At 33.2% G+C, this 22,412-nt stretch overlaps 1 protein-coding gene and 1 pseudogene across 1 annotated transcript; both read left to right on the forward strand.

Moving 5' to 3' along the window:
* Positions 1 to 1,024: 1,024 nt before the first annotated feature.
* Positions 1,025 to 2,708, forward strand: LOC105111715 (phospholipase A1-IIgamma-like; annotated as a pseudogene).
* Positions 2,709 to 18,799: 16,091 nt separating this feature from the next.
* Positions 18,800 to 20,415, forward strand: LOC105111716 (phospholipase A1-IIgamma-like). The gene is made up of 2 exons (XM_011007159.1): positions 18,800 to 19,414; positions 19,520 to 20,415. Exons 1-2 carry the CDS (start codon positions 18,854 to 18,856, stop codon positions 20,192 to 20,194), a joined length of 1,236 nt encoding a protein of 411 aa, XP_011005461.1. The 5' UTR covers positions 18,800 to 18,853; the 3' UTR covers positions 20,195 to 20,415.
* The last annotated feature ends 1,997 nt before the right edge of the window (positions 20,416 to 22,412 follow it).

Consider the following 22,412-nt stretch of genomic DNA (forward strand, 5'->3'; position numbering starts at 1 on the left):
ATAAAAAAATTATTATATTGTGCAAAAATAAATGTGGGTAAACCGTTCTATCCCAAGTTAATTAAGCAATGCCTAATGAATTCCCAAAAAAGATAAAAATACCCGTGAAACAACTATTATTAGTTTTGTCAATAAGAACAAGGATGTCAAAACATTGTTTCAATTGACATTATTTTGACAATAAAAGCATAATGGCTTCTTTCTTCTTCTTCTTTTTAATCCTGGGGGACCAATCCATATGTTTTTTGTGCCAAATTCGGTCGGAAGACGATGATATCTTATGCCTCTTGATTAGCACATGCAAATTAAAGGCTGTATGGATAATGAGAAAATCCAAGAATTAATTAAAATAATCTCCAAGCTAATCCAATCTCTCTAATCTCCACGTCCCCAATCAAATCTAGACCATCATCACCATTTACATGTGTTCTCTAAATTTTCAGTGCTAACGCAAGGCAGCCAGTAATATATATATATATATATATCCAATCCATATGTTTTTTGTGCCAAATTTTCTCTACTAAGCAATTTAACTTTTTTCTTTAGTTTTTGCAAGTACTGCACTTGATGTAAACTCTGTATAGATAATGAGAAAATCCAAGAATTAATTAAAATAGTCTCCAAGCTAATCCAATCTCTCTAATCTCCACGTCCCCAATCAAATCTAGACCATCATTACCATTTGATTTTTCATGTGTTTTCTAAATTTTCAGAGCTAACGTACTCTAGGCAGCCAGTAGAATTTATTTTAGGCAGTTAAATATACTTTGATATATATTTTGAAGTAAATATAAATGTATAAAAATTTAATTTTATTAAAATATAGAATTAAGTACAATATCTATATAAAATTCTCTTGCAACAAAATATCATCTTAAATTATTTTTTTTCTATACACGTGTTTTAACTTTTCCATGTGTTTCCATTTGAGCTTCAGCTTCAAATAATGGAGCAGACAGTAGTGAGACTCTATATAAAGCATGCAAAACCATGAAATATATGCACATCTCATCATAATTAACTTGCAAAAAAGAAAAGGCATTCAAGTTTTAACATTGTGAGATCCATTGATATGGCAAGCATGGCAGATAACTGGAAGGATTTCAGTGGTGCGCAGAACTGGGAGGGTCTTTTGGACCACCCTATCAACACTGATTTCCGCCGTTATCTTATTCACTATGGTGAAAGGGTTGAAGCTATCGGCGATGCCTTCAATTACGTGAAGGCATCAGATTCATATGCGCTTTCCCGTTATCCACCAGAAGAATTATTCATGAATGTGAATCTACAGAATGGAAATCCATTCAAATACCAAGTAACCAAGTACTTCTATTTGAAATCAGATGACATTGCTGAGGTGCTCGAATTGGATCTCGAAGGGTCTGCTTGGATCGGTTACGTTGCTGTAACAACCGATGAAGGCCAGAGAGTCTTAGGGAGAAGGGATATTTTGGTTTGCTGGAGAGGAACACTCTTGCCCTCGGAAGGGATACAGGATTTGCTATTCGATTTAATACCAGCCTCTGATATTTTTGGAGCAACCAACAATCCCAAGGTGCACCATGGTTTTCACAATGTATATGTGGCCAAAAGTTCGAAGTCCAAATACAATAAGACCAGTGCTAGGGAGCAGGTAAAAATAAATAAATAAAATCGATTCTTAAATCCATGTTTTGTCATTGCCTCGAAATATATAATCATGTAATATTCTTATTTATTTTACTACGTTCGTACTGGCCAGGTTCTTGCTGAGGTCAGGAGACTTGTGGATAGGTATGCTCTCAATGGAGAGGAAGTGAGCATAACCGTGGCAGGCCACAGCTTAGGTGCAGCACTTGCAACATTGAATGGCATGGACATGGTTGCCAATGGTTTTAACAAGCCATCTGGGTCGGACATAGGATTTCCGGTCACAGTCTTTGCATATGCAAGTCCCCGCGTAGGAGATCAAGGCTTCCAAGATGTATTCAATGGTCTTTCCAACGATCTTCATGTGTTACGTATAAAAAACTAGAAAGATATTGTTCCTCGTCTTCCACCACTAATATTTTTGTACCAAGATGTAGGTAAAGAACTGGAAATTGACAGTATCAAGTCCCCGTACCTCAAGGATCCCAAGGCCGAACCCCATAATTTTGAGCTTTATCTACATACAATAGCAGGTTACCGAGGGAAAGAAGAAGAATTCAAGTTAGTGGTCAATCGTGATATAGCACTGCTAAACAAAGGTCTAGACTTATTGCTGGACAAGTATAACATACCCCCTAAATGGTGGAATGTGAAGAACAATGGTATGATCCAAATAGACAACGGATTCTGGAAGTTGAATGATTATGTGCCGGATCCTCCTACTGAAGATGATGTTGAGGGGATCATTCTATCACTGGAAAACAGTATTCTGTCGCCAGCATGATACTAATCTTATTCAAAACCCTGGCAATTTCCCAATAACAGTACGTTGTCAATAAGCCAAGCATCAAATAATAGAACTTAATAAAGGTTCCATGCATCTCTAAGATAATAATAAATGAACAAATCCTTGTAGAAGTGGAGTAGTTCAGAAATGTGTATTTCGCATGTTGCTTTCTGGCAATTGTTGGCCTGCTTTGACCGTCTTAGATTATTGGTTTGCTAGTTAAGTCCAGCAAACTTGAATAATCTCGTATTGTAATCTGATATTCAATAAAGATGTGGATGCTTCAGCTAAATGGTCAAAATCTCCCGGTTCTCTTTAAAATTCTTATTTGCAGTTTTTCTTATTGGGAATGAAAAAATTTGGCAAAGATCTATCTTAGTGGGATTTGATCTAAATTTCTCTGTACTCGCTTTAATCATGGACTAAAATATATATAAAAAAATAAGGTTTTTAACCAAAGTTAAATCGTAGATATTTAAATGGATCTAAATTATATAATTTGTAAAGTTTAAGGACCAAAGTATATTTTCTTAAAAAACTTTGAACACATCACCCATTTTGACTACTCTTTTCATTTAGAGCCTCCTTATTTCTATGTTGATTTCTCTTAAGAAATCATAAGTAATTGACATGCAATTTAAGTTTAAATTGCCAAAAATAAAAGTTTAAGGACTAAAGCAAGAAAATAAAAATATATAGTAAGTTAACGAGTATGTGAACAGTAATATATAATTTTCCTACTTATTTTAAAATGCAAGCATCGTCTAAGTATTTTATTTCACCAATCTAGTTTTGACTAGAATCTATAATATCTAGCTCATCTTTATTACTCTGAATACTACAAACAAACCATCAACGAAATATGAATGAAAAAGCGGAACTGCCTCTATAGAATAGCTTATAATTGCAGATCCAGGAGGGAAAAAGAAAATCTTTAAAGTGCTGTTTTCTTGAGATTTAGAACGGAAGCCAAAATTCTTGATGTTCGTTTTATTTACTGTTTAATCGCAAATCCAGGAGGGAAAAACGAAACCTGATCTTTTTTAATGCCATGTTTTTCGGATATTTGTCTCTTGATTTGTGTAAATGAAGTGAAAAATATTAGGATATTGATATGCAAACCCGACAAGATAAAAAATAAAAAATAAGATAAAATGAGAAATAAGACATATAAAAATTTACGTGGTTTATCCAATTTGACTATATTCATGGGCAAATATAAAAAGATTTTATTAAGTAATGTGAGAATTACAACTTTTCTCTAATAATAGAAGAACAACTAAGAATCTCTTTATTTCTAAAATAAAATACCTTATTTACTCTCTCCCACATACCTCACAACTTTGTAGGATTACTCTCTTTTCACTCTCCTCTTCTTCTCTATATCTTGGTGTACAAAACAAGCTTGGAGGCATTGTATATTTATAGGCAAAAGTGAGGGGATAAAGGCTATAAATTATGGCACCAATTATGTCACAAGTTATGCCAACAACTTGTCTCCACTCATACTCCACCAATTATGCCAACAACTCCACTAATTATGTCAATAACTCATATCCAATTATGCCAACAACTCCACTCATTTTTATCTTTTACCAATTAATTAAGTGGTGGCTTTACATTCTCCTACTTTAAAACTTTGATGATTTAATCAAGTCTTCACACTTGATCATATGTTATTCTTCTATCCTTTTTATACTTGTCATCTTCATATTGCTTACGTTTCTACTAAACCATAAGAGGTTCTGCACCATATATACTTATCAGTATTGACCAGTTTGGTCAAAATATCTGTTGGGTTTTACTTTGTGTGAACCTTCTAAAAATTCACTCTTCCATCTTCCACCACTTCTTCGCGAACAAAGTGATATTGAACATCTATGTGTTTTGTTTTTGAATGAAACGTTGGATTCCTTGTAATATGCAAGACACTTTGATTATCAAAATATAAAAAAATATTCTCTTGTTTATGCCCGAGCTCCTCTATAAGTTTCTTCATCCATATTTCTTCTTTACAAGCTTATGTAGCTGCTATATACTCAGCTTCTGTTGTAGATAACACTACAATAGTCTGAAGTTTAGAGACCCAGCTCACAGCTCCTCCGGTAATTATGAACACGTAGCCTATAGTAGATTTTCTTTTTTCAAGGTCACTAACAAAATCTGATTCAACATAACCTCTGACAGTAAATTCTGATCCTTCATAACATAATGTGGCATCTGAGGTACCCTTGATGTATCACAAGATCCTTTTAATAGTATTCCAATGCTCTCTACTAGGATTTGCCATGTATTGACTAGCTGCTCTCACTACTCCATGTATCGACTAGCTGCTCCCACTACTGTGCAATGTCTAGTCTTGTACATATTATGGCAAACATTAAACTTCCCACTGTTGATGCATACGGTACTCGAGACATCTCCATCCTCTCTGATTTATTGCTAGGAGACATACTTGAGGATAATTTAAAGTTAATAAGAAGTGGGATGGAAATTGGCTTACAAATTCCTTCTTTCTAAGCATATCATTTCACAAGTAATCTTGCATGATACCGTTCCAAATCTTTCTTTTACTTCTGTCTCGGTGAATTTTCAAAGCCAAATCTTCCTCTTACTTCTGTCTCTGTGAATTTTCATCCTTAGAATCTTGTTTGCTAATCCCAAGTCCTTCATATCAAACTCCTTAGCCAATTGTGCCTTCAATTCTTGGACTCGATCTTTGTTAGGGCCTATCACTAACATGTCTTCTTCAAACTTTTTGTAATACGTACAATGGTCTGAACTAAGTCTGTTATATCTAAGGCTAATTATAAAGGAATCAAATATCTTGTACCAACACCTCGGCGCCTGTTTGAGACCGTATAGAGATTTGTTCAACCTGCAAACCAAGTTCTCCTTGCCTGTTTCAGCAAACCCTCTAGTTAGAGCATATAAATTTCTTCTTCAAGTTCTCCATGAAGAATGCAGTTTTCACATCTAATTGCTCTAAGTGAAGATCAAATATAACACACATTGTTAAGACTATTCTGATTGTAGTAAGTCGTACCATCGAAGAAAATATTTCATTGAAGTCTATTCCTTCTTTCTAAGCATATCATTTCACAAGTAATCTTGCATGATACCGTTTCACTTGATCATTGCCATCACGCTTTATCTTGTAAACCCATTTATTATCAATGGCCTTTCTTCTTTGTAGTAGTGGAATAAGATCTCAAGTATTATTCTTGTATACTCGATCTTTGTTAGGGCCTATCACTAACATGTCTTCTTCAAACTTTTTGTAATACGTACAATGGTCTGAACTAAGTCTGTTATATCTAAGGCTAATTATAAAGGAATCAAATATCTTGTACCAACACCTCGGCGCCTGTTTGAGACCGTATAGAGATTTGTTCAACCTGCAAACCAAGTTCTCCTTGCCTGTTTCAGCAAAACCCTCTGGTTGGAGCATATAAATTTCTTCTTCAAGTTCTCCATGAAGAAATGCAGTTTTCACGTCTAACTGCTCCAAGTGAAGATCAAATATAGCACACATTGCTAAGACTACTCTGATTGTCGTAAGTCATACCATCGGAGAAAATATCTCATTGAAGTCTATTTCTTCTTTCTAAGCATATCATTTCACAAGCAATCTTGCATGATACCGTTCCACTTGATCATTGCTATCATGTTTTATCTTGTAAACCCATTTGTTGCCAATAACCTTTCTTCCTTGTGGTAGTGGAATAAGATCCCAAGTATTATTCTTATGCAGAGCTTCAATCTCCTCTTGCATTGTTGTCATCGACATAGATACATCTATGTTTTAGATAACCTTGTGGAAAGTTGATGGCTCTTCATCCTCTTTTAGAAGACAGTATGCAATGTTGCTCTCAATAACATATTCTGAGTGCCAAGCTAGTGGTCTTTTTTCACGAGTCGACCACCGACCTTTAGGAGTTTCAAACTCTATTTGTTCTTGCTCTGGTGCAGCTTCAGAAAAAGTATGATTCTGAGTATTTTTCATCTACACTACTGTAGTCTCCTTTATAATGCTATTATGTTCTTCCATTTGCATTTTACCTTCTACAAATATGACATCTCTACTGATGACTACTTTATGGGCAATGGGATCCTATAAGTGATACCTCTTCACTTCATCAGCATATCCCAAGAATGCATATTTTCTGGATTTTGAATCCAGCTTGCTAACTTCTTGTGTATTGTACATCACGTACACAGAACTTCCAAATATATGCAATCAAGAATAATCAGCTAGTTTTCCAATCCACATCTCCACCAGCGTCTTCAACTTAATTGCAATTGATGGAGATCGATTTATCATATATCAGGCGGTATTGACTGCTTCTGCCTAGAATGACTTTCCTAGACCTGCAGCCTTCAACATTGTTTTTGTTCTTTCTAATAAAGTTCTGTTTATCCACTCTGTCACTCCATTTTGCTGTGGAGTGCATGTTGTTGTGAGCTGTCTTTTATTACCTTCATGTTGATAGAAGTTATCAAATTCATCACTAGTATATTCTCCTCCATTATCAGTCCTCAAACACTTGATCTTTTTTCTAGATTCAAGTTTTACTTGTGCTTTGAAAATTTTAAAGACTGCAAGCATGTTTGCATTACTTCTAATTGGATACACCCAATATCTCTTAAAGAAGTCATCTATGAATGATACAAAGTGTCTTGCTCCTCACAAGGATATAACCGGTGCTTGTCAAACATCAGAGTGAATCAGGTTTAAGATGCATTTGCTCTTAGTTGTTGATGTGCCAAACTTCAACCTGTGTTGTTTACTTGTAACACAGTGCTCACAAAAAAGGTAAAGTAACCTTTGTAAGCCCAGGGAGTAACTTCTGATCAGAGAGAACCTTTAAACCTTTTTCTGACATGTGACCTAGTTTTTGATGCCACATCATCGTCTTCTCTTCTGCAGGACTGGCTGATGCGAATGACGCTTCTGCCTCATAATGTGTTTCTCTCATTAATGCAAATACATTTGCAACTGTCTTTCTTGCCTTTAAAACCACCAGCGCTCCTTTGATGATTTTCATAATTCCATTGTCTGTTCGGATCTTACAGCCAAGACTATCAAATTGTCCTATAGACAAAAGATTCTTCTTTAAGTCTTTCACATGTCGCACTTCTGAAATAGTACGAATTAAGCCATCATACATCTTCAATTTGATGGTGCCAATGCCAACAATCTCTAAAGCATGATTATCACCCATGAACATTGTGCCTCCAGAGATGAGTTCATATGTATGGAATTAATCTTGATTAGGAGTCATATGTCATGTTGCTCCTGAATCCATTAGCCAGACCTCAGTGAGCTCTTCTGTATCTGTAGAGATTGTCGCTGCTTCACTATATAAAACATCTCCATCTTCTGAGGTGCTCGCAACACACCCTTGAGATTTTGATGACTCTGCAGAATTCTCTATACCCTTTTTAAACCAACAATCCTTTTTGAAGTGCCCCTTTTTGCCACAGTGCATTTCACAATCTTCTTACTTCTTGATTCCCTTGCCTTTGACTTCTACTAGAGCCACGCTCTATTGATCTTCCTCTTGACACCAATAATGCCTCTGCTTGGTTTAAACTTTTTCTATCTCCTATGTTTTTGTGCCTATTTTTTTTCAAGATAACAGCTACAACATCATCGAAGATTAAATAGTTTGAGAGAATATTATTGGTTAAGTTGTTAATGACCTGATCATATGAATCAAGAAGACTTTGAAGTAAAAGCTCTACACATTTATTTTCCTCTATTTGTTGACCCAACATGGTGAGTTGTGAAAATAGAGTTATTATTCTATTGATGTAGTCAGTCATCGACGTGGTTTCTGCCATTCAAAAGGTATAAAGTCTTTGCTTTAAGAAAATCTTATTGTGCAAAGACTTGGACTCGTATAACTTTGTTAGAATCTCCCATATCTCCTTAACTATTTTATTCTCCGCCATACTTGATAATACTTCATCGGCTAATGCTAAATGTATGTTAACAATAGCATTGCCATCCATCTCATTCCATTTTGCATTATTAGTGATCTTCTCGGGCCAATCCCTAATTGCTGCCAAGCAATTATCTTTCCTGTAAGTTCCCAGTAAAGATTGGAGGGGTCACAAACGGTCTTGTTTAAAATCCAATCTCCTTAGACAGAACTTCCTAAATTGTATTTAATCACCGCACTGACTTTCTATATACGCCAACAGTAACGTATGTGAACAGTACTGCATGGATGAATAGTGTCATAGACGTGAATAGTAACTGCATACACGAATAACTTTTGTGTATTAACAACACCAACTAGGAAGGCTTTGATACCACTGTTAGGATACTAGCATACAAACCCGATAAGACAAAAGACAAGAAATAAGATAAAATGAGAAATGAGACATACAAGAATTTACATAGTTCACCCACTTTGGTTATGTCTACGAGCAAGTATAGAAAGATTTTACTAAGTAATATGGAAATAACAAACTCTTTCTAATAATAGAAGAATAACTAAGAATTTTTTTATTTTTAGGATAAAACACCTCACTTACTCTCTCACAAATACCTCACAACTTTATGGGATTACTCTCTCTTCACTCTTCTCTTCTTCTCTCTATTTTGGTATGTAAAACAAGCTTGGAGGCATTGCATATTTATAAGCAAGACTAAGGGGATAAAAGCCATAAATTACGGCACTAATTATGCCACAAGTTATGCCAACATTACGGCACTAATTATGCCACAAGTTATACCAACAATTCATCTCCACTCATACTCCACCAATTATACCAACAACTCCACCAATTATGTTAACAACTTATCTCTAATTATACCAATAACTCCACTTATTTTTTTCTTTCACCAATTAATTAAGTGGTGGCTTTATAAAGAGAGCATTATCTAAAAGATGAAGAAGCAAGAAACAAATAGAGTGTTTAAAGAGGCAACTTTTTAAGATTGAGATTGCTTTTTTACTTTTACATTTTGTTTATGTTGTTTTGAGGCAAAACTCAAAACTTAAATGACCCATTTTCTAGTTTGAGTTCTTTTCTTGTAATTTGAATCCCAAAGCAAATCTTGGCCTTTAAAAATCTCACTTTAGGCTTAAAGATTTGATTTTGGAGGAGAATGATGAGTTCTGTATTTTTTCACAAGTACTCAAGTCCTATATCAAGGAGATTTTACACTCTGCTTTACAAATCTTTAAGCCATAATAGGAGGGTTTTACAAATTTTTCTTTCTTCGGAATATTTTGTTACTCGAAGGCTAAAGCCCAACTTTGGTTTCTTCCATGCCGGTGATGCCCAGTTGTGTTTAAGAAATAAAATCTTCATTTTGTATGAATTATGAAACTACACTTAGATTTGGGACCGCTTCATCGAGCTTCTCATCCCATCAAATCTCAGTTTTAAAATTACTACTCTTATAAATCCTCTTTCTTATATAGTATGGCACTTATATTTCTCCCTCACCTTTCCCTCTCCATCTAAAATTTGCATGTTATTTATGCAAAATTTATCAATTTTATTTCATTATGCGTGAAATTACTTGTATATCTCGTACTCTTTAAAAATAAAACAAACTGAAACAAGTTTTATCTTGCTTTAAATCTCAATTCATTCTAAATTTCTCAACCAAATTTTAGCCAAGATGTTCCAGTTTCATTTCATCCATTTGGTTCCGAGCAATAATGTTTTTTCGTATTTGTTTTCCTTTTTTTAATCTTTTTTTTTTCTAATTCCATTCTTCAACACTTGATTTACTATATATTAGACTTCATAATTTATTATGATTTGCCTTCTTTGTGATTATCTTGTTAAGAATAAGGATCAACATAATCACCACTCCAAATAACATGCAAAAGAGTCATTGTGCTTGACGTTGAAGACGTTGTTATTACACTTTGCATACAGAGTGTAATAGCTTGGCATAATCCTATTATTATTGTTTTTAAGTTTTGAATATCTTGTAAATCTTATCTCTTGTAACAAACACATAGATATCTCTATTTATCTCTTGTAACAACCTCACTTATATAAGAATGACATTACACATGTCTCTAGTAGTAAAACCAGAGTGTTTTCAATTCTTTTATGGAATCAGAGCAATTATAGCTCATACTTCTATTGATCCTATGTCTCTCACTACAGATTCTTCCTTCTCTTCCATTGTATTTCATCTTCCAACTCAAGTTATCTCCATCAAACTTGATGGAACTAATTTTCTTGCATAGAGTGCTCAATTACTTCCTTTATTTCGCGGCTATGGCCTCATGGGAATAGTTGATGGTTTCGAACCCATCCCTCCCCAATTTACCAGCACTAAACATAAAACCCAAGGTATTCTTAATCCTGGTTATGTAGTTTGGCAATATAAGGACCAGACAGCACTTGGCTGGATTATATCTTCTTTATCTCCTGTAGTGGTTTCCACCATTTATGGTCTTGAGACCTCTCGGTTTGCTTGGCAAGCTTTTGATGCACGTTTTGATACACCCTCCACATATCGTATTTGTCTTATCAAGAGAAAGCTACAATCTTTACAACTTATGGTCTTGAGACCTCTCGGTTTGCTTCGCAAGCTTTTGATGCATGTTTTGATACACCCTCCACATCTCGTATTTCTCTTATCAAGAGAAAGCTGCAATCTTTACAGCAAGGCTTTATGCCTTGCTAACAGTTTTTGGATGCAGTTAAGTCCCTAGCTGATGATTTATCTACCGTTGGGAAACTGATTGATGACACGGATTTAATTCTCTTTTCATTCCTTTGTGACAACATATATGCTTCTTGCTAAGGAGAAATCTATGTCATTCTTAGATTTCCATGCAGAGTTCCTGAACTTTGATCTTATACAAAAATTCTATAGTCAAACTATTCAACAGGGGGCAGGGTTTTATGCTCTCTATTCGCATAAACCTAGTTCAAATCAGGCTTTCGTAACAAAAAATAGAGGGGTCATACTAATAAAATGTTAGGTAAGGAGACAAAATGTGTAAATGTCGAAACCAAAGTCTTGTTACAATAGACAAAATGGCTCAAAACCCTAAGTTTTCTCAATAGAAAATTGATGTACTTGCATTAATTATGTTGGTCTTAATTTGATTAGTTTGATGTCATTCTCAAAGCTGTGTTAAGAGGCATTAGATTCTTGGTTAAGCTGGAGCATGATTTTTATTTTTCAAAGAAGGTGTCTGATGGTGCATGATTTTTATTTTTCAAAGAATATGCCACCCAAGTGGCTAGATTTAACTTGATCTCTCTTCTTCTTTCGTGCACATATTTTGTCCCTCTTTTATCACCACACAAGTCGTCCAATACCAAGCACATACCTTAATATATTTCTTCATTTGTTGTGCAACACACCTAATTTTTTCTTGTGCACATAAATTTTATAGTTGCAACGGTTAGTCACCATCTCAATTGTTAGTGCATGGCAAAACAACCACCCATGACATATATAACAATCAACAAACCACAATGGCTAGCTAATAGCTTATAAACTCCTCAACCAATATCCAGCTCCAATTTCTCAATAAATAATAAGTTTTGTTCTACATGAATAAAGCTTCAACGGTTGGGTGTACAAATAGTGATAGTCACAAGGAAAAATAAAGATCTCATTTAGGTCGCACAAAGCCGCACAAACACCATGTACAACTATACTTAGATGCACACATTTTACACCCTTTTTTTTTCTCTTTTCTTAAATTATTTTCTCCTCCTACACTTGCTAACTTAAACATCAGAGAGTTCTTTGTCCCAATAAGAGACTGGTTTTTAAAGAACAACTCAATCCAATATGTAACCAAGGAAAGCCTATTTTTAATATGAAGTTTTTTCATGACTTCATCAATTGCACTTTGAAACCAGGAAAGAAAAAAAACCTAATTCATTCTCATTTTACTTCTCACCAAAATTCTTTTCATACCTGACAAAACTTTAAAACAAATGAGAATAATTGATCTTTTCACCAGATAAACTCTGGCCCCTCCAAATCTTCACCAACTCTCTCATCAGGTGCAAGTGCTTAACAATGCTTTTGTAACCATATAAGAGTAATTTCACACTCTTCCATTCCATCAACATGAAATACAAGCTCCAATATATGCACTGAGTGCATAAAGATAACTCAAGTCCCCTAAAATAATAGCACAAAACAACGTGTAAAGTAGGCATAATATTCTAACTTTTTAAAAGAATGTACACTTCTCAACCAACCTTATCTATAAGAATGACTATCACCATTAATCTTCTTATAAGTCTTAATTTTAATCATATGCTCCATAAAAGACCTAGATACGAGACTTCACTAATACTTAAAAATAAGTATGAACACCATTTCCATTAGGTGGAAGACTCTCTACTTTCAAGAACTATAACACCACAAGAGCCAACTTGGATAATTGTGATGGCCATATAAATTCAAGAGAGCATATACAAAATATCAAAAACATCCTAGAGCTTGTAACACAAAAAGTGATGCCATATGCAAAATTTTTCTTATGACTTTTTATGAATTTTTCAAGATGTGGTATCACAACCTTAAACCTGGTTCTATCATTAGCCTTTATGATCCTTACATAAAGCTCATCTTTCATTTCAATTCAAGCATTCTAGCAAAAAAAAAACAGGCACCATAACTCTTCACCATCACACAACGAGAATATGAAAGCACCAAGGTGTATCTCTAGAGATTTAATGAAAAAAATGCTAAATATAGAGAATTTTTTCGAATTCATTGCCATTAAAGCCTTGATTAGTAGAGTCTAGAACTAATTACTATGGGAATGCCTGTACAATCTCCATGACAAAATACTTGCCAATATTAGAGAATTTTTTCGAATTCATTGCCATTGAAGCCTTGATTAGTAGAGTCTATAACTAATTACTATGAGAATGCCTGTACAATCTCCATGATAAAATACTTGCCAATGTAAAATAAATAATGAAGAACCATATTCAAGTAGAGGAAACAAGGGTGACCAAGAAGGGGCACCCTTGCTTTTAGAGAGAACAATCTTCACAACGTCATTAATTTTCCACCATAGCATTAAAAAGGAAAACCAAGAGACATATTTATGATTCCTTAACATTTAACTAAGCTCTTGACTATACACCTTTGACCACCATATGTATTGAAATGCTAGCTATTATCCAAGAAAAAAAATTATATAATATCCTCATTCGATAAAAAAGCAGCACAAACATGAGAAACTATAATAATTTTTATCTCTTTCATAGTGATAATAAACATGACATTGAGTGTTAGCCTTATGGCTATGATAATAATTTAATTATATGTTTTGATGATAAAATATTCGATATAATTTTGATATATGCATATTATATTATTAATATCATAAATAAAGATATGTTGATATATATATATATATATTATTATATGCCAGGGTTCGTCTATTTCGATAGAAAAACCACAATTTCGAGAGACTAGACCAAACCCACTTTAGGCCAGACCAAACCCACTTTGGGAACTCAAAGACCAGGAAACGGAAGCACGCTTGAGGCAATAGGGGATTGAGTGGGGACGGACACCATCCCTGCGGAATGGAAAGAAGGCAATCCAACTTAGTGAGCTCGAACGCGCGACCATGGAGACTCTATCTTTGGCGGGGGAGAATCAGAAAGCGGAATACCGGAGTGAACGGCAAGAAATGCAGGTTGCTTGCTTACTCAGTGGCATCCACAACTGGATTTTCTCATTTTTTTTTAGGTATGAATCACTTCACGGTAGAGAAGAGTATTCACTACGACACATACCTTGACCATAGATCGAGTGTAGGGCAGCGGGCAGAGGTTTGTCGATCTGCAGCTCTCGACTTCGTAGTGCCAGCTGTAGGGCTAGGTCACCTAAAATATGTAAGTGTGGGCCCTGTTCCACAATCTCAAAACTCAAACCAATATCAGCCGAAACAGCTGTCAAAAATCTGGTGTGTCACCTCCCTGCCTAAGATCAAAACGAGTGGTTTGAACAGAATCTCATCAATGATTCATGGGGTACACTCCTACCTACATAGAATTATATATATATATATATATATGATATTTGTGGAAAACAGATTTGATTTCCTTCATGTGCTCTAACTATCCCAAGGTAGCCGTTGTCCCAAGGTAGCCGTGGACTAGGTGAAGCAGTCTCGAATGCCTTCTGTAGGGCTAATGTCAGCCTTCCTCCTTATGGGGCAACTCTGAGATGCTCGCTTTCTCTACTAGCTCATCAACTCCTGTCCTAGGGCAATACATACTCCTACCAACTTATATATATTGCACACACCCTTCCCTTGTAATGATATAAACATGTTAATAACATTTAAGAAATCATCATATAAGCAAGGGAAGGATTCACAAAGGTCAAGAACTGAGATTTTTTTTAATAGTACTAAATCTTTTTGAAACACTTTATAATACCCAAATAACCTAGAAAACTAAAAAAACAAAGAAAAGAGGAAAATATATTTTTATTAAATGTTTCTTTCTAAGCTCTTTTAGCTATTCTATCTATTTTATGCTTTTAAATAATACTAAATTACAAACCTTTTAATAGGTATAAGGTTTTAAATAATAAAAAAATTAAATTAATACAAAAAAAATCATAATCTAAACATGAATTGTATTCTATCAATTAAACCTGTAAACCGATTCAACTTATTTCATTTGATGGACTGATTCTTTTATTTTTCAAAACCAAAATCTATTTTACTTTCAATACTGATAATATCATTGCTAGAAAGTATAGGCAATGCCCATTCTTTCTTGGACCATACATAGGAACCATAAGGCCCAGTGGTTTTACCAACTCGAGAGTATTTGAGGATGTTTGGAAATGTGGTTGTCATTGTTTTTCAAAGTGTTTTCACTTAGAAATACATTAAAATAATATTTTTTATTTTAAAAAAATTATTTTTGATATCAGCGCATCAAAATGATTTGAAAACATAAAAAAAAATATTAATTTAAAGCAAAGAAAAAAATAAAAAAATTTAATTTTTTTTAAAAATACTTTTAAAACACAAAAACAAAAACAAGTAAGGTAGAAGAAGGCATGCCAGTCGAAGCGAGCAGTAGATGATCTCGAGCTTGTTTGGGATTGTAGTAATGGTGGCGGTTCAAAATGTTTTTCGCTAATAAATACATTAAAATAATTTTTTTAAAAAAAAATTATTTTTAACAACAACACATCAAAACAATATGAAAATATAAAAAAAATATTATTTAAAATAAAAAAATTAAAATTTTTAAAATATAATTTTCACCGTGTATCAAACACACAAATAATCAAAAGAGTAGGATTATGTGTTGGTTATAGGATTGGTGTTGAAAAGGATGTTTTCGGCATAGAAATTCTACTTTTATGGCTAGAGGAGGCTTATGTTGAAAGGCGAGAGGAAACAAGGGGTTGTTTTGAGAGTATATCAAAGGCAACGCTAATTTTTTTATTAAAAAAATTAAAAAACTATTTTAAATTAAATTTTTAGTATTTTTAAATTAATTAGATATATTAATATTAAAAATAAATTTAAAAAAATAAAAAAATTATTTTGATATTTTTTCAAATAAAAAATAATTTAAAAAACAATTATTATTAAACTCTCAAACACTTTCTTAATTAGATTAACTTTTAAAACACAAAAACAAAAACAAGTAATGTAGAAGAGGGCATGCCAGTCAAAGCGAGCAGTAGATGATCTCGAGGTTGTTTGGGATTGTAGTAACGGTGGCGGTTCAAAATATTTTTTGCTAATAAATACATTAAAATAAAGTTTTTTAAAAAAAATTATTTTTAACAACAACACATCAAAACAATATAAAAATATATAAAAAAATATTATTTAAAATAAAAAAATTAAAATTTTTAAAATATAATTTTCACCACCACGTATCAAACACACAAATAATCAAAGGAGTAGGATTATGTGTTGGTGATAGGATTGGTGTTGAAAAGGATGTTTTCGGCATAGAAATTCTGATTTTATGGCTAGAGGAGGCTTGTGTTGAAAGGCGAGAGGAAACAAGGGTTGCTTTGAGAGTATATCAAAGGCAACGCTAATCTTTTTTATTAAAAAAATTTAAAAATTATTTCAAATTAAATTTTTAGTAATTTTAAATTAATTAGATATATTAATATTAAAAATAAATTTAAAAAAATAAAAAAATTATTTTGATATTTTTCCAAACAAAAAATACTTTAAAAAATAATTATTATTAAACTCTCATAGACTTTCTTGACTTTCTTAATTAGATTACCATGATAAGTTATATATATATATATATATATTCTCGGATGTGAACATTTGGAATTCATATTATGTAAGGAGAGATTACTTTTGTTAATGAAAAACAATATAAAATCAATCTATTTCTTGAATCATATCTATAAGTTACTACATTTATAATATTCATCCTATTTAGTACATCAAATTAAGGCAACGCTCATCTTTTTCTTCTTCCATGATTTGGATTGATTTTTGTTTATAGAGAGATTTACAAATCACATCTTTAACGACGGAGCACGCAGAAGAAGATTTTTCGTCTCGAATCTCAACAAAGCCACAAGCTTATATATAATATGCATTAAGATATGTTGCATAGTGTGCACAAATCCGAGTAGCTCAGCTTTGTTTGGGAAATTTATAAGAATAATACCTTATGTTTATTTTTATTTTTATGAAAAACGTAAATCTATCTTTTTTGTTTTTCCTTCTTATCAAGAATATATGATTCTTCGGCAGCGAAAAAAAAAAGTTCGAGACTTTACTCTCTTTTTTTTTTTTTAACACTTTACTAGGCTCAGTTAGATCCAATTTGTCTGGCCAGGTTTGGTTCGAGAAAAATAAACCGGCCTAAAACTAGCCCAACTCGGCCCCTAAACACCTCCAGTGGTAAGTGGGAGTATGTGGGCTGCAATCTTATACATGTCTCGAGTTGATTTTCACGTGAAAAAAATAGAGCATCAATATTGCCTTTTCGAGAGTTAAATAGTGGCTGTGCTTGTTTCGCACATTTTTTACATGGGTATGGTTTGAAAACGTTGTAAATTTAGACTGTTTTTGGGGATGATAGTAAATATTTTTTTTAAGTATTGTTTACTTTAAAATATATTAAAATAATATTTTTTATTTTTAAAATTTATTTTTAATATCATTATTTCAAAAAAATAAAAAAATTCAAAATTTGATAAAATAATGGTCCCAAACACCTGTTTTGCATTTACGAGTGCCATTGTCCTTCCCTGCGGGCACGGGACCATTTGCATGTGATTCCACGATTCTTCGAACCTGGACATTTCAATTTCCATATGCATAGTTTATTTATTTATTATGAAATTGAGGTTTTAAGGTATACCATGGCTGTTGCAATCTCAGGATTGTTCTGCCTTGTTTTCAAACGATGAGGTGCATTGTTTTCAAAGAAGACGTGAGATCATTAGGTTCTTATTGGACGGTGTAGTCTCAATTTGTTTTCATGCTGAGCACTTTTTTTTACCGAGTGTTAAGTTTTATTTATCTTTTATTTTAAGGTATCGAGTGTTAAGTTCTTGATGGAGAGTTGTTTATTATCTTTTATTTATTTTATGTAATTTACCTATTGCTTTATTTAAATATTGTTTTCTCTACTAAGCAATTTAACTTTTTTCTTTAGTTTTTGCAAGTACTGCACTTGATGTAAACTCTGTATAGATAATGAGAAAATCCAAGAATTAATTAAAATAGTCTCCAAGCTAATCCAATCTCTCTAATCTCCACGTCCCCAATCAAATCTAGACCATCATCACCCCACGTCCCCAATCAAATCTCTAGACCATTATATATATATATATGTCCAATACATATGTTTTTTCTCTACTAAGCAATTTAACTTTTTTCTTTAGTTTTTGCAAGTACTGCACTTGATGTAAACTCTGTATAGATAATGAGAAAATCCAAGAATTAATTAAAATAGTCTCCAAGCTAATCCAATCTCTCTAATCTCCACGTCCCCAATCAAATCTAGACCATCATTACCATTTGATTTTTCATGTGTTTTCCAAATTTTCAGTGCTAATGCAAGGCAACCAGTAAAATTTATTTTAGGCAGTTAAATATAATTTTGATATATTTTTAAGGAAATATAAATGTATAAAAATTTAATTTTATTAAAATATATAATTAAGTACAATATCTATATAAAATTCTCTTGCAACAAAATATCATCTTAAATTATTTTTTTTCTATACACGTGTTTTAACTTTTCCATGTGTTTCCATGTGACGTGTTTTAACTTTTCCATGTGTTTCCATTTGAGCTTCAGCTTCAAATAATGGAGCAGACAGTAGTGAGACTCTATATAAAGCATGCAAAACCATGAAATATATGCTCATCTCATCATAATTAACTTGCAAAAAAGAGAAGGCATTCAAGTTTTAACATCGTGAGATCCATTGATATGGCAAGCATAGCAGATAACTGGAAGGATTTCAGTGGTGCGCAGAACTGGGAGGGTCTTTTGGACCACCCTATCAACACTGATTTCCGCCGTTATCTTATTCACTATGGTGAAAGGGTTGAAGCTATCGGCGATGCCTTCAATTACGTGAAGGCATCAGATTCATATGCGCTTTCCCGTTATCCACCAGAAGAATTATTCATGAATGTGAATCTACAGAATGGAAATCCATTCAAATACCAAGTAACCAAGTACTTCTATTTGAAATCAGATGACATTGCTGAGGTGCTCGAATTGGATCTCGAAGGGTCTGCTTGGATCGGTTACGTTGCTGTAACAACCGATGAAGGCCAGAGAGTCTTAGGGAGAAGGGATATTTTGGTATGCTGGAGAGGAACAATCTTGGCCTCGGAATGGTCACAGGATTTTCAATTCGATTTAACACCAGCTTCTGACATTTTTGGAGCAACCAACAATCCCAAGGTGCACCATGGTTTTCACAATGTATATGTGGCCAAAAGTTCGAAGTCCAAATACAATAAGACCAGTGCTAGGGAGCAGGTAAAAATAAATAAATAAAATCGATTCTTAAATCCATGTTTTGTCATTGCCTCGAAATATATAATCATGTAATCTTATTTATTTTACTATGTTCGTACTGGACAGGTTCTTGCTGAGGTCAGAAGACTTGTGGACATGTATGCCCTCAACGGAGAGGAAGTGAGCATAACCGTGGCAGGCCATAGCTTAGGTGCAGCACTTGCAACATTGAATGGCGTGGACATGGTGGCCAATGGTTTTAACAAGCCATCTGGGTCGGACGTAGGATTTCCTGTCACAGTCTTTGCATATGCAAGTCCCCGCGTAGGAGATCAAGGCTTCCAAGATGTATTCAATGGTCTTACCACCGATCTTCATGTGTTGCGTATAAAAAACTCGAAAGATATTATTCCTCGTCTTCCACCAGTATTTTTGCTGGGCTACCAAGATGTAGGTGAAAAACTGGAAATTGACAGTATCAAGTCCCCGTACCTCAAGGATCCCAAGGCCCAACCCCATAATCTAGAGCTTTATCTACATACAATAGCAGGTTACCAAGGGCAAGAAGAAGAATTCAAGTTAGTGGTCGATCGTGACATAGCACTGCTAAACAAATCTCTGGACTTACTGCTGGACAAGTATAACATACCCCCTAAATGGTGGAATGTGAAGAACAATGGTATGATCCAAATAGACAACGGATTCTGGAAGTTGAATGATTATGTGCCGGATCCTCCTACTGAAGATGATGTTGAGGGGATCATTCTATCACTGGAAAACAGTATTCTGTCGCCAGCATGATACTGATCTTATTCAAAATTATGGCAATTTCCCTATAGCAGTAAGTTGGCAATAAGCCAAGCATCAAATAATAAAACTCAATAAGGGTTCTATGCCTCTCTAAGATAATAATAAATGAACAACTCCTTGTAGAAGTGGAGTAGTTCGGAAATTTGTATTTCGTATGTTGCTTTCTGGCAATTGTTGGCCTGCTTTGACCGTCTTAGATTATTGGTTTGCTAGTTAAGTCCAGCAAACTTGAATCATCTCGTATTGTAATCTGATATTCAATAAAGATGCTTCAGCTAAATGATCAAAATTTCACGGTTCTCTTTAAAATTCTTATTTGCAGCTTTTCTTATTGGGAATGAAAAAATTTGGCAAAGATAAATCTTAGTGCTATTTGATTTAAATTTCTCTCTATTCCATCTAACCATGAACTAAAATATAAAAACCATAAAGTTTTTAACTAAAATTAAATATTAAACATTCAAACAGATTAAATTATATTATTTGTAAAGCTTAAGGAATATTAAAGTTTATTTTCTTAAAAAACTTTGAACACATCACCTATTTTGACCATCTTTTTATTTAGAACCTCTTATTTTTATGTTTACTTCCCTTAAGAAATCAAAAGGAATTGATTTGCAATTTAGAATTAAATTGTCAAAAATAAAAGTTAATGAATCAAGTAAAAAAATAAAAATATATAGTAACTGTACAATATAATTTTCTTAGTTATTTTAAAATGCTATAAAATTTTATTTAACCAATACTATAACCTATCCCAGTTTTATTACTATGAATATGAATATGTGTATACATGGATGAAATTAAAAAAAATTAAGATTTTAATTATTTTACTATTTAAGTTTAAATTATAAATATTATTAAAAGAAAGACAGGAAAAAAATTATTGCCGGGACCAGGGGCCCAGCCAGCCCCAGACCTCGTACAAAGGACCACAATATGAATAAAAAACTGGAACTGCCTCTACAGACCAGTTTACAATCGCAAATCCAGGAGGAAATTTTAAAATATTTTTTATTTAAAAAATATTTTAATAATATTTTTTCATTTTTTAAAAATTAATTTTAAAATTAATTCATTAAAATAATTTAAAAATATTAAAAATATATTAATTTAAAAAAAATTAATTTTTTCGAAAACATTTTTAAATCGTAGTGTTAACGTTATCTACACGGAATCCAAAATTCTTGATGTTCGCTTTATTTACTGTTTAATCGCAAATCCAGGAGGGAAAAACGAAACCTGATCTTTTGTAACAATTAGCGAAACAATCTCAATTTAACAATTTAACCTTCTGCTTCTTGATTTGTGTCAACGAACAAGTTAAGAGAGCAGTATCTAGAAGAAGAAGAAGCAAGAAACAAAGAGGATGTTTCAAGAGGCAACTTTTTGAGATTGAGATTGCTTTTTACTCTTACTTTTACTTCTTGTTTCTGCTGTTTTGAGGCAAAGCTCCTCAAAACTTGAATGACCCATTTTCTAGTTTGAGTTCTTTTCTTGTAATTTGACTCCCAAAGCAGAGCTTGGCCCTTGAAAATCTCACTTCAGGCTTAAAGATAATAGGTGGGCTTTACAAGTTTTTCATTCTTCGGACTATTTTGTTCCTCGGGAGCTGGAGCCCAGCTTTGGTTTCTCCCACGCCGGTGATGTCTTCTTTATTCAAATTGACTTCTTGTGTTCGAGAAATAAGATCTTCATTTTGTATGAATCATGAAACTACACTTCGACTTGTGACTGCTTCATCGAGTTTCTAGTCCCATCCAATCTCAGTTTTAAAATTACTGCTCTTATAAATCCTCTTTCTTATGTATCATGCCACTCATATTTCTCCCTCACCTTTTCCTCTCCATCCAATTCTCAAGTTATTTATGTTAAGTTTACCAATTCTATTTTATTATATCCGAAATAACTGGTATATCTTGTCCCATGTAAAAAACAAGACAAACTAAAACAAGTTTTATTTTTCCCATTTGTTTTCCTTTTCTTATATCTATATTTTTTTTTCTTTAATTACATTCTTTAACACTTGATTTATTGGAGGTTAAATTTTATAATTTATTATAATTTGTATTTTTTTATAATTATCTTAATCTTATTATCCATATATGGATTTAACAGGTTAACTCAATTAACTGAATTTTTTTTTATTTTTGTAATTAATTTTTTTTTTAATTTTATCATTTAGCATTTTAAACATTGGGTTGATTAT

The sequence above is a fragment of the Populus euphratica genome, unplaced genomic scaffold, assembly GCF_000495115.2.
Source record: "Populus euphratica unplaced genomic scaffold, PopEup_1.0 scaffold306.1, whole genome shotgun sequence".
NCBI lineage: Eukaryota > Viridiplantae > Streptophyta > Magnoliopsida > Malpighiales > Salicaceae > Populus > Populus euphratica.